The sequence below is a fragment of the Ischnura elegans genome, chromosome 2 (genome assembly GCF_921293095.1).
Source record: "Ischnura elegans chromosome 2, ioIscEleg1.1, whole genome shotgun sequence".
Lineage (NCBI taxonomy): Eukaryota > Metazoa > Arthropoda > Insecta > Odonata > Coenagrionidae > Ischnura > Ischnura elegans.
Window position 1 is genome coordinate 84545976 of NC_060247.1, and position 17289 is coordinate 84563264.

The following is a 17289-nucleotide window of genomic DNA, read 5'->3' on the forward strand; positions in this document are numbered from 1 at the left end:
TGTCATGAGCACTTTTACCATGCCTCGAGTTCGACTATTTTTGTCCGGAGCCTGTGAGTGTGTGTGTGATAATTATTATTTGCTGTGCATTATTTTCCATTGGTGCGTCCCCATTCTTATCTGAATACACACTCAAAAACTATGCACTCAATCACCTAGTATTTTGGGCTGCGCATGGGGGTATAGTCCGCCGAAGGGGCTAGTTAAGCAGTCAAACTTGGTCCCACTCCCCTCACACCAGTGGCACCGACCCTGATTTACTCAACACTATTTTGAAATAATAATAATAATACATATATATTTATTCCACATTATGGTACATGAAATTATAACAGCTTACTCAAGCATGAGTTATTTCAAAATAAAAAATAATAAATAATATATACATATATTATTCTTATTATTTTGAAATAACCCTTCATGTCTTCCATCAAGTTCTCATGCCACGTACAGGGGCTGGTTCCCACAGCCTAGGATCCACTCCTCACACACACAACTATTTGTGCATATGTGTGAGAGGCAATCGCACACAACTGATGACTCAGAAGGGAACAAAAGGACACAATGGAGAGGAATCACTTACCTGTTCAAGAGGGCAAATTGATGGGATAAACGGTACTTTTGAATAATATACCTCTAAATTATATTATATAAAGTAATGAATGTTTATTAATAACTTCCAGTAACTGACAAGGACTTCATTTAACACTACTTTTCATTAAGAATTGGTACATTATGAAAGCAGATTTTCTGCTACAATAAAAACTTTTATTTGAATTAGGCCAAATTTTTCTGAATATGCAATTACAAAAATTCTATTATTCCATAAATACATTGTTCATTCACCCAAACCTTTACTTCAATATTCATACAACAAATTGCAAAGATGAGTGTCAATTAGATATGCTTAACAAATAAAATATGCCACTAGTTTTTCGGCTAGAGTTGTAATAATACAAATATACAGCAGTTACGAAGGAATAAAACACATGGATGAGATGACTTCACCTTTGCAATTTGGATCTCTTAAACAGACAGTTCCTTAAGCCAATAATGTTCAGAAAACCAAATACAAACATTACAACCACATGTTCCAAAAATAACATTCTTTTCATTTGGTACTAGAAAACCACAGGACATTAGACAAAAATGTTTTAAGACTGGATAAATAAGCCAGACTGAAAATTTCACCAACTTTCTTAAACTGTTATTTACTGACTAGTATAAACAATGAAAAATTCTTATTGAATGATGACTTACCGTGCTCCTTAGGCTGAAAATTTTACTCAAGTACTTTAATTTATTCAGTGGACCCATTAGGGTTTTCTAAGTGCAAGAATTTATTTTTATCATGTTGCCTATGCTTCATAACAAAGTATGCAATTGTAATAATACAGGCTTAATATAAATGGAAATCTACAAGTGAGAAAAAACTTTAACAAACGTTCTGAGTCAATTCTATAAACATTCATAGGTAAAAAAGTCTGCTAAATATAATTGAATGAGCCCCAAAATTGATATTGCTCTATCAGTTAGATTTTGGTAGTAAAAAAATTAGCAGCCTTAGGCATAGAAAAGAAGGTCTCTCTCCACAATGGAAAACTTTAACTTTGGATTCAACATTAAAATAAACTTCACAATGAAAATGCTTCCTTCCATTTGTACTTGATAATATAACCTGTCAAGTTACAATATAATGGATATAATGTATCTGAATATATATGATATTTCTTAAAACTATACATCAAGTTTTTGTTAGTAATAACACACCAAAACTTCAGTCTTTTAACATCATCACATAGAAACAATATATCACAAGATTACTAAGATTTGAAGAAATCCTGAAAGCACAATTCGGCAACATTCACAACAGACAGACAATTCATTATGTATGGACAAGATTTTGATGTTTTGAAATGCATTCTTGATAGTTAAACAATATAAGAGTAACAAATAAACCTTCTTGGAGGAAATTAATCATTAGACCATCACAATTTGGTGCGGAATGAGTCTAGACAGTTACACCTCAAGTTTTGAAAATGATTAATTTAATTTACCCAAGTAGCCAATTTAAATAGTTACATTTAAGAAACACAAAGTTCATTACACATCTCATAAATTTTTATGATTATGAACACAGGACCAAATGCCTTTCCATGAAATACTTATGTATTCGGTACACTCATCAATAATGTCAACAAGGAATATACAGATATTTTTCAGGAGTTCCAAAAAAGCTAACTCAAAAAAATACCTTAACAATAAGTGTAACAATAGCTAAAATATCCAAAATAAGAATGCCTAACAGCCAAGTTAGGTCAAAACTCTTGCTTGATTGACTTTGAGATGTTACTTCTTACATTCAACTTACTAAGCTCTAAGCTAGCTAGGACCTTCCTTATAAGATATCCACCAGCCAGTCAATATATTCTCATTTATATATATTTCAATCCATTATCCAGCTTATTGACTGCAACTTTGGCTATCAGAGCAAGGGTGCAGTGATGAAAATAGGCAAAAAGCTAATGAGCAATTAAAAAAATCAATTCACCTTAACGACATGGTAAAAACAAACAAGAGATTAAGCTTCTCAATCACTTCAGAGTAGAGCATACAAGTAATATCTCCTAAACGTGATGAAAAAAGTTATCGAAGGATAAAAAAAGAGATTATGATATAATTTTTTAGAGTCTGTGATGGATTGGAAGAGATTATATTTAGATACCTCCCACACCTCCAAGAGCGTGCTCGGTCATACTCAGGCAAAGGGACTCGAGGCGTGAGTTGAGTTCGGGATCTGTTGGTACGACCGAGGGGGCATCATGGCCAGCCAACGATTCCCCCAGTGGAGTAGAAAGGGCAAAACCGACACAACTCTCTTCGGCCACCTTGTTCCCATTCCCAGCCACTCCAGCACAGTAGTAGTTGGGCTTAGGAGGGGCTGATTTTGTGCGGTGAAGGGTTGTATGAGACAGAGAAGTCTGGAAAAAATAAATAAATTATCAGATATCGTAATCAAGAGGTAACGGGCTATAAGTTGAGTAACTGGGAGAGATCACTTTATTGACATTTTACTTTCAAATGTTTTCATTAAAATTTTAAGTGTGTGTTAACCCACCAGCCTCGGTGGTGGCAGGGTAAAGTCCTCACCCGCTAAACAAGAGGTTGTGGGTTCGGGTCCCACTTGGGCCCAAATCCAGGGCATGGCTGTTTGAGCTCGTGTAATTGTTAACTTGTAGAAAAAACCCTATGTAAAGGCCAATTTGAGTTGTTTTCCGTGTTATGAGAATAAATAAATAAATTACTTTTCATCTCCAAAGCGAAGAGCAATCAGTATCAGAGGCAGATTAAGTGGGGAGCATCCTCTCCCCTCCATAATTTCTGCAGAATTAGAAAAGATATTTTATCTCGAAGGTGGCTCTCCCATTAAAGCTTATATTTAAAGCATTTAAAACAATGTTTAAAAATACTTGATGAATATCTTAAAGCCAATATTTTATGCATATCGGACCTCAGATGCATAATCGCAAAGAGGTATTGCAAATCACCACGCTACCATAATAAGTAGTGAATTCCCCCAAACCTTGATCTTAATTTGACCCTAAGAGCCACATTATGAGTAATGGCACCATGTTGTTACGCATTAAAAAAGAGGGCTGAAAAATAAGATAATACTATCTACTAAAAATTCTGGCACTAACACAACTGCGATAGAAAGATAAAACACCATCTGCTTTGGTGGTTTTAATCTAATGATTACTTTCTGAATGAAATTGGGATTTCCTCACTCAGTATTTTGAATGATAACTTTGACTGATACTCCTTTGAATCTTACATTTCCTGTGGTGAATCCAAAGCTCAAGAATGGAGTTACAGTTGAAATGCATTTACTAATTGTTCATACCAACTACTCTGTGTTTAAAATTTTAACTCCTTAGCACTGATTTTCAAGATCCACACATCTGTTGCAACATGCTTTCAGACGTATGACTGCTAGATCCTGTACAAGCTGCTCAGCAGTAGCTCTGTATTCTTCGTTTCAAAGTGTCATACACCATTTATTTTCACTGACCTGATTCATACAGTAATTGCTTCTAAGACTAGTCCTGTTTGACATGAATATATGGTATGATGAATTTATGCCATTGCACACTTCATTAATGAATCCTTACACACTGTTAATCTCAGATCTGCAGTCATGTCACAATGCATCAGGCTTTGTGCAACCATGAATCTAATAACCACTACAATCCAGAGCATGAACCAGGAGGTTGGATTTATGAGTGTAGTTAGCTTATCACGAACTACAATTTTTTCCCAAATATAAGACCATTATTTTTTCCATTTTGAAGAAGTAAAAATCTCTTATTTATCTCTAATCTATCTTACATTTGAGCTTTGAGAAAATAAAATTTTGCGTAAAACATTACAATCTGCAAGGGAAACGGCCTAAATGAGCATTTTTACCATTCAAACATACAAAATTTAGCTCATCTTATATTTGATATGATCTAATACTCAGGCTGGGAGGTAAGCTGGAGACGTGAAATTTGATGAAACTAAGTGGGCCAGTTGCATTTCTTGGACCAGCTTGCTGCATAATATAATGAAGACCTGACAAGTAGACTTCTTTGGTAGACCATATTTGGTAACTCTAAACACCAGCTTCTTAGCCAGTTCCCTGATTATCTTCCCTACTCACTCTTTCCAACCCTCGTCTATTCCCTCGTAGCTATCTGAAAACAATTTTTGATTGAATATAAATAGAAGATGTAGAGAAAGTACAGCATCAAAACAATAGTCAAAACTGCTAGAAAGTTGATCATGATGGATTAAAATGGTACTCTCTTGAATTATGGAACAACGTGATACACATTCTAGATTGGGTACTTAGGTGTACCCAGAGGAAGTTTTGGGGATTGCAACTTCCCCATTGATATGCCTATGTACCCAGCCATAAATACCTATGTATCTAGAATGTGCCGATAAAAAAACAATTTTTTTAAAATTTTGATTTACAGCATGCAATCACTATGGGAATTCTAAGTCTCAGAACAGGGGAACTACAAAGAGGTGTCCCCAGTATGTCCCCTAGAAGCTTTCTGTAGCCACTAATAGTGCACTTTCATTGGTATTCAAAGACGTCCGCTCCACAGTGATTAATGTGGAGCAATGTATTTATTCTCAATATTTACTATATAAAATTTATAATCCTGAGGAATAGCAATGAAAAGTCATGAATTTGATACATAACATCGTCACAAATATAGGTAAATTTCATTTAACAGCTCTAGTTACAGCTTATTTCTCCATGAAATTTGAATTGCTTTGCCCATAAGCAATGCGAGTGGAGAATTTTATAAAACCATTTAAATGCATCGTGGGTAACAATAAATTTAGCGGCCAACTGAAAAAAATACCGTATTGTAATATTCATGGTTCAGAACAATTTCAAATCATCATTTTGAAATGTATGGTTTTCAAATTTCCCAGACCACTATTATACAGCAGGGGTATTCAATAACCCCCTCTCTTCATGCACTACAAGATAAGGCTATGGGTGTGTGTGCGTCAAGTAAAAAATTACCTCAGCCAACAGCGAGTCCTGCAAGCTGGGCCTCTTGGACAGGAAAACAGACGAGGCAGTGAGCTGCTCTTGGGTCTCCCGAGGTGGACCAGCAGCTCCCATGCCAGAGACCCCCATCTCAGAGATAGTGGCCGTGCCCTGAGCACCAGGGTGGCCCACTCCCCCTGACGCCAGGGGCGAGGACGAAGAGGGCGACGATGAGGATGAGTTTGATGTGGGAGCTGAGGATGAAGTAGTAAGTTGTTGATTGCCGGGCGATGGCAGGTGTTGCTGCTGTGTGGAGGCAGAGGAAGAGGAGGAGAGCGACATGGAAGGTGCTGCCCCCTTGCCAATGCCTCCGAGCATGGAGAACTGGGGCTTGGCAGCACTGTTTCCCGTGCCACCCCCACTACCACCTCCTCGCTGGGAGAACCGGCCGTGGGAGTGAGGACGACACGTCGCTCCTCCTCCTCCGGACCCACTCACCATCAACGGGAACTCGGAGTGAAAAGTGTTGAATGTATGATTCCACCTGAAAATGTTAACAATGGAAATGGTGAAGGATTAACAGGAGTCTCACCATTCAAACTGACAGAAATTAGGAGCCATTAACTATGAATTACTAATAGGCCAAACACGTTTTCTTCACATTCAAATGTATACCTCAAATACCTCATTGAGAAAGTCGCAATCGAATGTTAAATAGTAAGGATGCACATTCAATTACCTCCTCATTAATGACCACTTTTGATGATTGTGACTTCCTACTTGGAAATTCATATGAAAGTGTTTTAGAGTTTTACTTCGTATCAGAGTTCCTTAACATTTATTGAGATAACTTTTAGGATTACATAGAATTAAGTTCAATGCATATTTTTGGAGGAAGGAGGTTAATGGAGGTGGGAGGACAAGTATTTGCTGGGCTGCATAAAAGCATGAAAACATATAAGTGTGTCTAATAAATAATGAAGATTTGAAATACTTCAGCAAACACACACACACATATACAGTGAGTCCTCGTTTAACGTCACTTACCGTTCCTGAAAAATGTGACGATAAACGAAATGACGTTAATCGAAACATAATATCCTATAAGAAACAATGTAAAAAGTGAATATCGGCTCCTAGACCTCACAATTCCTATGCGAAAAAATTTTAGCGTATAATATCTGGGGCATTTTTTACGATGGGAATGCCAAACTATGGCATAAATACGTGTTCCTGTCTTCATCGATGACACTAGCAGCAGTGACGAAAAATCCTTCTCCATTTTTGTATATTCCTATATTTGCTTTTCGGCTTCGCTATGGTGGTCGCCCGGGCGAGCGTCGCCTGGGCATCATCATTGCTTAAACATCGTCGCAGTTACAGGAACCAAAATTATTGTGAACACGGCGAAAAAAGTGACGACAAAAACTCCCAAGTTCTACACGGAAAAATTCCTTGAAATAACTTTTTAGGTTCCTGAAAACCATTATGTCAAGTTAAACCTTGCGCACCTACCTAAGAATTCATTTAGCAGAAAATTTGCTAAAACCATAATCGCAATTAAAAATAAATGCACCGTTTTACACTTCGTTTAGACTGACTGTATTACTGCCCGCAAAACGAACAACCTGTAACGCCCGCCACTTCGCGTTTTTTTCTAGCGCGAAATTAAAAGCCTTGACGTTATCGCGAAGCGAAGGTGCGATAAACGAATGACGGTCTCAAAATTTTCGTGACGTTATCGCGAAATGACGTTAAACGGGGTGACGTAGAACGAGGACTCACTGTATAGGTAGTGTCCATTATCGCATCAGTTTCCTATTTCAGAAATGCAATGAAAATAGAATGACATAATTATTTCTTGACTATAATCCAATGAGATGTGACGGCGCTAAGTTTTTTCTCCAGACAAATGACTCAGTTGAAAAAAAAACTTGTACTATCTGCCAATGCAATGATTGCCCAAGATTCTCCTCAAGTCCAATAAAACTAAACAACTGCTGCACTAACCTGTACCGTAGAAATAATAAAAACAAGGCACCCACTCAAATATTCCACAAACTCCCTGACTTTTCTAGACTGAACAATGTAATTTCACAATCCTCCCTGCTGCTTCACTGCATGAATGAATGGAATATTCATCTATGAATCTGATAAAAGATGTATTGAAGTGCATTTTAATTATTACCTTAACACAAATTCATAAAAATTAAAAGGAAAAATTAATTTAATCTTAAATTAAAAAATGATTTATGGCAGTAAAATTATGTAGATTATTAAAGGTAAGCTCATAAGAGAATTGATTTGAGGGCTGCGTCAAACCAATCTTTGAATTGATAACTGTTGATACTGATGTTGGAGAACCCTCTATATGGAATTTTGGGAATACAATTTTGAAAGACCAAAAATATTCCTGTGGCTAAGTAGATGACGGGAAAATAAAACTTAAATATTAAAGAAAAAAAATTAGATTTTTTCATGCGCATCAGCGTGTGTTTCTATTTTTTTCCTTTTAAACCTCCTGCCATACCTATCTCCTCATTCTCCTTATTTTGTCCCTATTTTGTTGCACTTAGATGAGTGCACTCAAGAAGATTAGCACCTAGGAGTATAATATGTATTTGTCAGATTGATTGTAGGAATGTGCACTTTGTGGAAATTCATCGATAATGATGATACAAACAACTACAGTTAATTTTCCACACTTTTTAATTTACTCAACTGGTTTAAATGTTTACACATCATTACAGATGATTGATAAAGCTCTTGATAATGATGTGCAAACACTGGAATTGGTTGATCGAATTAAAAAGTGGAAAATTACTACAGCTGTTTGTATCATTACTTGTGATATGTGCCTGAGAGCAGAGTGAGACTTGATTACCCCAGGGCAGTAGTGACAGGGCATGAGTACTTGTGCATTGGGGAAGCTCATTCTCTCAGGCGATTGTCTGTCGGAGGTTTGGCGGAATAAGGTAAACGTCCTCTCATTCCCAATTCTTTTTCCTTCCCTTGATTTTTCATTCTGTTAACCCCTCTTTCTTTCTGATATATTACATGAAAACAATCCTCGTGGTCCCGCATGCAGGGAAATTCAAGATTAATTTTTCATTTTACCTGATATTCCACTACTTTCCCAACAAAATAAAATTCAATGCGATGATGGTTGGCGTAACATGGTGAAACTCCTTCATGATGCACAAAGGTTAAGAAAAAGACTTCGCTGTTTCACAAAATAATTTATGTTTATTTTGTGAAACAGCGAAGTCTTTTTCTTAACTTTTGTGCAGAATAAAATTCTTCGACTATCTAAACTTTGGTGGAAAAAAGAACAAGATGAGTCGAGCACTTACTTGGACCTGCTGGATAAATGCCTCATTTCGCATGTGGAGGGCAAAGGCATTGCTGATGAGGTGGGGACCGTGGAGACGGAGGTGCAGCAGGAAGTGGATGAGGGTGAGGATGACGATGAGTTGGGGCGAGGGGCTGGCCTCGGGGGGATGAGTGGGCGGCAATTGTCAGCCACCTGGAGCTTCCAGAGAGCCAGGCGCTGCTTCATCTCGGCCGAGAATGCCGAGTGGGCCATGCATCGCTCAGCCAGTGAGACGAACAACCAGGCGCTCTCGCCAATGGACACTGCCCCCATGTTCCCGCCACGGCAACCACCCTCCATCACCATCGAACCACCCACGCTCTCTGGACCGGCCACTTCTCTATTGCGCTCGGATGAAGAACGGCCACTGGCCAGCAGCAGCTGAGTACAAACTGTAAATAAAAAGATTCAAAAGAAAGTTTGGAATGGTGTCATCAATAAAACTTTTTTCTACTGTTGAATGTGATAGAGATTAACAAAAAAACATTTTTCCATTTTAAGGATACTAGGGCTAGCCGAGATGATAACTTCATGGAGTCCCTCGCAATGCACATACATATTGTGCCAAAATTCCACAGTGGAAAAATCATTTGCCTTGACCGGGATTCGACATCATATCTAGTGTAGTCTAGGAATTTCCAAAGATGGAAATGATGCCTCCAGTGGCGGCTTGCCCTTAAGAACTCTCGGACACCACCCCTCCCAAAGATTTGAAAAAGGAAAGAAAAAATAAACAGCCATTCAATTATAATTATACATCTACATAATTAACTAAAATGTTTTCTTTAAATCGCATACATCAAAAATACAGGAAAATGACTCAAAAATAGCGTGAGAAGTTCGCATTTGTAGCCTCGGGGTGCTGGCCAGAACATCCAAATCCATCGCCATGCAGTTATATGAAGAGTGGTAGTGGTCGGGGCTGCTGGTGCTATCACGCGTCTAAGCTTGTGCCTCATGGAAGTCTTGGGACGTCATCCGAGCATGCGCAGAGCGAAGTATGTAGTGAGATGACATAGCCGCTATGGCTGGCGGCATTATAATCTGGCATCTACTTGGTGCTGCAGTGTTGCAGTATACCTTGTTATGGATTACATTTTATTATTATAAATATTTTAATTATATTATTTTAAATTGAACAAATTTGATACCTTGATAGCCTTAAAAACTCACTAAAATTCACAGAATATTAAAAAATTTTGACCCCCCAAGGTGAAGTGTGCCCCTCCAAGCATTTGACTCACGAGCCGCCACTGAATGCCTTAGTAGCTTAACTGGCTGAAACACTTGACCAGAAATTGGGGGTTCTGTGTTCGAATCACAGTCAAGGTGAAAGATTTTTTAATCTGTGGACTTTTTGCACAATTTTAAATTTTTCTGTAAGTCGTCATCTTCTCAAGCTATGTATTTGCAACAAAAAAAATCGATGGCCTTAACACTTTTGCAGGTAATTTTATGGTGCCACAAGCTCATGCTGAGCCCGTGATTCATCCTTCCTGAGCATTTGAGCATCGTGGCTGTGAGTGATTCCTTCCCGGAATGAAATGCTCACCCTGAACACGTAAATGAACTCCAATGATGGCATTAGCTCATTAAAATCTGGAGGCATCTTTTGCATTTCTTCAATTCAAAGTCTAACTAGTGAGAGAATGGCAAAATGAGGAAGACTTTTTTTTTCGTTGCAACATACTTCTACAGAAAACACCTAAATAAACTCACTTCCATCTACTAAATTCTTTTCATAATATGCAGTCAGGTGTATGAGTGAAGGACCCTTTATGTACTTCAAAGGAACCAATTTTGGGAAACTACCAAAAACAGTTCCAAATAGCCATTCCTGAAGCCATGGGAGAGAAAAAGGAAAATAACAAGGAATTTACAAGAGACTCAACGGTTATGAGCAAAAGAGTTGAATCAATATTTCATAATATTCTGTCACTGGAAAAATTCATTGGTATCCATTGCCTCATTCCTTTTCCACAACTCTAGTAATACTATGTGAAAAAAATGTTCATTTGACCACTCATGGACAAAGTATGTAAAACATAATTTTTCCTGGCTCGTAAGGTAAACAATTGTATTGCCTCTTTTCCAGCTTATGTCATTTCAAACTGTGAAAATTCAGAAAGTCAGACTCCTAATTCAAATAATAACAAATCATAAAATGACAACCGCTGCTCTTTCTTTTGTTAATGAGTTAGTCCTTCATAGCTTATGCTTATAATGTTTAAGAGTATTTACCCAGAGAAATATCCATGGTATTAACCACAAAATAATACACACCCAGGTATTTTTATCATCAATAATACCAAGCTGAAATGACAACCACAGGTCTTTCTTTCATTAATGGGTTAGTCTTTCACAGGTCAGATTATCATATTTAAATATTAACTCAGAGAAATACCAATGGTAAAAACCCCATAAAAATACATATACAGGCATTATAATCAGCTGAAATATGATTTTCAACACCAAAGTTAATAATTATTTCATTTCATAAACCGCCCTTCTGACTCTAATAATAACAATAGCATACATAATTTCAAACATAAAGCATGCTGGAGAAACCAACCTTTTCCCATAACACGGGTGAACAACTGAGGGATGTCAGCATCAGGGTCGCCATCTGTCAGGTCAACACCCTTGTGCTCTGTCATGCGCCCCTCGTGCCCCTCCCCGCTGCCCAATCGAGTCGCTGGCCCAAAATGCCCTCCCAGCCCTCCATCCTCCAGCCCATTGCACATATCCTTCATGTCCATGCCCATCAGGCTCCGGCTCAGGCTCCTCTCAGTCTTATCCCCTCCCCCTATTCCTCCCTCCCACATGCCACACTGGTCCATCGAGGACCTCCCTCCGCCAATTCCACCACCCCCCACATTTGACGAGTTGCAGGGCTTCATGGGAGTGCACGCAATGCTCTTCAGTTCCTCCAAAGCATACCGGATGCTGCTGCCACGTGAAACATCCTGATATCAAATAATTAAAGAGGGATTAGAGAAAAAGTAAAGACATTTTGAGATTACATTAATTCAGAAGGAAAAAAAACATTATTTTTCTCCTAACTCTTTATGAATAATGAAAGGTTCATCAAAATATAGTGTCCAAAATATCAAGCTAAAATTCTATGACTATTTACATGACTTCCAGACAGTTAGGTACCTATGTGTATTTCACTGAATATTCACCATTACAGATTATACAAATATGATAAGAGCTTTGTATGATGATAATACCTACTACACATTGAGCAAAATTACAAAACTAATTGACTTTTTAAAACTAATGAGTATCATTTTCATCATACATATTTTGGGAAACAGATTTTCAAAAATCAAAGATGTTACTATGAGTAAGGGTACAAGGAAAATCACATTTAATGTTTATAGCAAAGATCCTACATCTTAAAATGATGAACAGGCATTGTTGAAAGATTTTTCTTTGAAAATTGGATTTTCTTTCGGAGTAGCTAAAATAGAGAGGTATTGTCTAATATTCCAGTTCACTTTTGCTGAGTGAAAGGACAGAATTTGCTTTTTCCTCACACTTTAAGGTGCTTTCTTTATCATTGATATGCACTAGACAACAAGATCACAAAAGGAATGAGTTTGAGGTCTGCTTAGTAGCAATATGCAATGATGTATGATTTATTCAATGCAAATCTTCCATAGGATTTTCATTTAGAACCAAAATGAAACCATTCCATCTCCTGAAGAAATTTTGAAATAAATAACAAACAACTCTGGCCCAAAAAATTTGAAGGAAATGAAATCAAAATGAAAAAATCTCTAAACTATAGCTAAATTAAATGCTTTAGCACAATCAAATTTTAAAAAATCAACATACGACAATGGAGTCAATCAACTTGGGTGGTTTTCATATTTCCATTGGACTCAGACAAGGCATTCACACAAATTTTAATAAAAAAAAATCATGGATGGAAAAATTCACCAAAGAGTAACAATTTAACTTCAGTCCTGAACTCCAACAAATGCTTCATTACATTTCATTCATACCTCTTCCAAGTATTTCAAGGTAGAAGCACGTTCGCGCAGCTTACGAATACTGAGAACAATCTTGTGGCGAGCCCCTTTTGTCACACCTTCTGATGCCAACCGCTCCTCAGTCAGAGATAACATCTCTTCATATGAGAGTCGTGCAAACAAAGATGCATACTTATGCAACCGCAAACTCTTGAGCCATGCACCAACATCTGCTAACATATGAGAAGTGGAAACATAAAATTAGATAAATTCAAACAAAAAAGTATACCATATGATACATAATATCCCCAATTGGTCCCACAATTTGATAAAATTTCCAACATATCGTGTTAAGATAATGTGGGAATTATTACACTTCCAAAGAGAGGAACAAGTTCCAAACATATTATGATGAACAAAGGCACAGCCTTATGATACTGATAGATAATCAATTTAAAATAGTGTGTGAATAAATTAACGTAAGGGGAAATATGATACAATACTCAAAACAGAACTTAATGATAGCTTTGGTAACAAAAGTGCAGATACATATAATAGAATGTAGAAAATAAAATAGAGTACTCACAATAACCATAGCTATATTCCATTGTTCAAACCCAATGCACTAGGAATTTTAATTTCTTTGCATGTCTATACATCAATTTTACAGCCGATCAAAGACTATTACGAAATGATTGTAAGGGAACTCATGTCAGTTTATCTACAACTGCACTTAAAGTTCACTTCAATTTCCATATGTACAGGTTACCAGAGGTACAATAAACACATTGAAACATAAACAAGATCATTTTGACTCCTTAAGGGCCAATGCACACATATTCCAACAGCCTAACAACACTCTTAGACCCCAGGGAAGAGAGATGGAGGGAAACACTAGGATGTGGATACTCCCTCTTCAATGCTCATCAACTATGGGTCATGAAAATGGATCAATATTTTTTTTCAAATATTTTAGTGGCTGATAGGCAGTGATAGAATTTATCTGAGTCAAATAAGATGTGGAAAACAAGGGCTGTCATGAACTGCAGCAGTTTATGCTGGAAGGAATCCACCTCTATCAACAAGTCTACCACCCAAGTTTTAAAAGGGTCACAACATATGATGATAGAGCAGACTCTATGAACGAACTAAGATCTACTGACCTCTCATCATACTGGAGTCCTGCTCCGTGTTGGTGCAACCGCTGCCAGTATTACCAGCTGGCATGCCGGCACCCCCAACAACCACTGCCGATCCAGCGGCTCGGTACTCATCCAAGTGGGACTCAGACCCACTGCCAGATGAGGCCAATGAACTCTGTGGGCTGAGGGGTGCATGCTCGGACGACAGAGAAAAGCTCCTGGCCTTCTGTCGACCCCCAGGCCCCGTCCCTCCACCGCCACACAGGTCATCCTATCGAAGGACGGACAAATTAAAACATGATGCCATGAAAAATAATGGCTCTATATACGGAATTTTTGATAATTTTTGGAAACTATTTCCTTGTTCAGAGGACCCCCAACCCCTTCCACTTCAAATTATTTTCTGAATACAGTGGAACTTGATTTACCAGTAACAGTAATCTTGGTCTGGACAAAGTGTGATGGCCCCAATGTGTCCCAATAACTGTAATGCACTGCATGTTTGATTGGGAAAGCAATATACATTACCAACCTGAGAGCTCCACAAATCTGCTGAATTAGGAATGCTCACTGGAGGAGTCAAACTATTGCTTCTTCTTACTCGAGGGTGATAACCATTGGAGAATCCAGGCCCAAGACTAGTTCCTGTAAGTAAAAGAGAAACATTTTGTTTAGTTTAATAGACACATTTTTAACATATTACTATTGCATGGGTCTGTATACTACCCTACAGGAACAAGGTTCTATGCCTGAATTTTTAGGAGAGAATTTTCATAGGGAAATTCTGTAATTACCACTGTCACTCTCCATCAACATACTGTAACACTTATTTTTGAGTTGTTTTGGCTTGTTTCGAGTTGGATTTTGGTGAGACGATGGAAAGAAGGAGAAAAATGGAGCGAACAATAATAAGCAGCATAGGTGGAGTGGGGCGATTGTTGTTGATGGCGCGGGATGGAGAGTATGGGGAGTTGGATGGTAATAGTTGTGGCGTACGGTTGTCTCTTTGCTCCCGAATTTCTTTTTAAAGTGTAATTAGAATATTTGTAGGAGTATTTAAGAGAAAATAAAAAAAACGTTACAGTACTAAATATCATTGCAAAAACTATGCGCACACTGAAGGTCAAGCCAATCAGCCTATTTTGCAACAGATAATTTTCTGAAGTTAATTCAGAGTATGGAAGTTATGATAACCACATTAATCATGGACAAATATAACTGGGTATGAGGGTGCTATCTACACTTAAAAGGTTTATTCCCAAAGTACTATCAGGGAATCAAAAAGGAGTTGAACTGGAGGAAAAAAGAGTCAGAAGGTTTTTTTGCAAAAATGGTAGGACATGTAAACTACAGCAGGGGTACAACATTGAAGTCTCTGAGACATATCAAATGTTTTCTCTGAGAGTTTCAGTTCTCTCTCACTTAAACTCATGACTTGACTCTTAAGACACTTATCTCGACACTTTTAGTCTCCTGTGTACACGTCGCTATAATCAAAATTCCTTCTCATGAACGAATACTGACTCTCTTGGAGCTGGTATGTATTGTGTACCTTGAGAAGAAGGAGGTGAGGTAGATGGTCCAGTGTTGCAGCCCTGGGGAAGGAGCTGGTGCTGCCCTCGGAAAGGCTGCTGTTGTTGCTGCTGCTGTTGCGGGGGTTGCTGTGGCCTGTGGTGCTGCCCATGGCCGTTCATGGAGAACCCCACATGCTGCTGGGATGAGTGATTGGGGGGTGAGGGGGGCATCTGGGGGTGGGGAGGAAAGGGGGTGCCCCCAACACCCTGCGGGCCAAGCCAGTTGCCACCCGTGTGGTTAGGGGAACCCAAGCCAGGGGCTCCATTTGTGATCCTTTCCTCAAGGTGGGGGAGCCAGTGAGTCAACGACCTGCAAGGAATTCATGCCAACATAAGTGATGATAACCCAACCTAAATATTACACCTAGGGTGAAATTTGCGATGAAAACATCTTTTGGCTTAGTCAGGATTTGAACTGGTACAGTGGCATAGCTAGGAATTTTGTTTGGGGGGGGGTCCAAAACCAGGGGCGAGAATTTTTTAAAAACAGGGTACTAAGTAATGGGTTTGAAACTAATTTAAACACTTTTAATGATCGAAAAAACTTCATTTGTTAAAAAAATGTTTTGTCAATTCATGATTTTTTAAATATTTTGTTTTCTTTTATGAAGGAAAATAATTGTGTTTTCATATTTTGGGGGGGGGGATTTGGGTCCAGACCCCCTGGACTCCCCCTCTGGCTACGCCACTGCACTGGTATCTCCTGAATTTCAGTTGGATATGCTACCAGTTGCACCAACAAGCCATATTCCTTCTTTTTCATAAATCCAAAAAAACCTAGAAATGATAATATTTTTTTCATCCTGATTCCCTCTTTAAAACTTTGATTTGCATAGTTTAATAACAGAAAGCTTAGTAATTTACCAGTTTACCAAATGGAAAATAATATTCCAGATGATTTTTTTAGGAGAAGGTGCCCAGAGGCTGGAATTCGACTGGATCCCAGTGAAATCCATATTTCAGCACACCAATACCATACGGTTCCAGTAGGCGGATACGGTGGATTTCTCAAGGTTAATGTTCCACTATTGGCTAAAATGAGTTTATTAATGCTTGCATTCTTAAAGTAGGTAATAATAAGGGCATAGACATTATTAAGCCACGTTATTTAACATCTTGTTTACATGGTTGGTCCAAATAACCAAAAACTCAGAAGAAAACATTTTAGGAAAAGAGTCACGATGGAGCGTAATGTTGAAGTTAATTAACACACTCACTGAGTATACTTAAAGCATACTTGCCGTTAAATAGGCCGGTAAGCAGATTATAGCAGCCATTATACAAATAAAGATAAAATCATAAAACATTTTTTTAATATGAGTAATTAGTGAATTTGAGATCTAATATAACGAAAAGACTGATAAAAATAATAAATTTCACTAATCCTTCCTCCTTCACTCCAAGTCCTGATATTGTATGTCATTTGTTTGCATTAATGAACAAAAGAATATTGCCTGCCAGAGAAAATGTTTCATTTCCCACAGTGCAGTAATTGGGAAAAAATTTAGGCGGTATTTACAAAAATTTTCCAACATCTGAACATTTATTATGCATCTGGTCATGATTGAAATGTCAACTCCAACTCTTATATTAGTTCCAAGTTGTGCCACAAGAAAACTCTGAACAGGTAAATAATAATTTCCGATTTTTCTTTCTGAAATCCATT

The 17289-nt window shown here is 37.9% G+C and overlaps 1 protein-coding gene across 3 annotated transcripts in view; it reads right to left on the reverse strand.

Moving 5' to 3' along the window:
• Positions 1-641: 641 nt before the first annotated feature.
• LOC124154078 (protein Smaug homolog 1) overlaps positions 642-17289 on the reverse strand; it is a 165796-nt gene continuing 149148 nt past the window's right edge. For 2 of the 3 annotated variants that reach the window (XM_046527577.1, XM_046527579.1), the window contains 8 exons: positions 15602-15933; positions 14582-14694; positions 14071-14320; positions 12941-13140; positions 11500-11893; positions 8908-9319; positions 5588-6098; positions 642-2981 (listed from right to left, as the gene is read on the reverse strand). In XM_046527577.1, coding sequence (XP_046383533.1) covers positions 2718-2981; positions 5588-6098; positions 8908-9319; positions 11500-11893; positions 12941-13140; positions 14071-14320; positions 14582-14694; positions 15602-15933 — 2476 coding nt within the window. In that variant the 3' untranslated portion in view covers positions 642-2717. The remainder of the gene's footprint in view (positions 2982-5587; positions 6099-8907; positions 9320-11499; positions 11894-12940; positions 13141-14070; positions 14321-14581; positions 14695-15601; positions 15934-17289) is intronic. The other variant, XM_046527578.1, reaches the window with a different exon arrangement.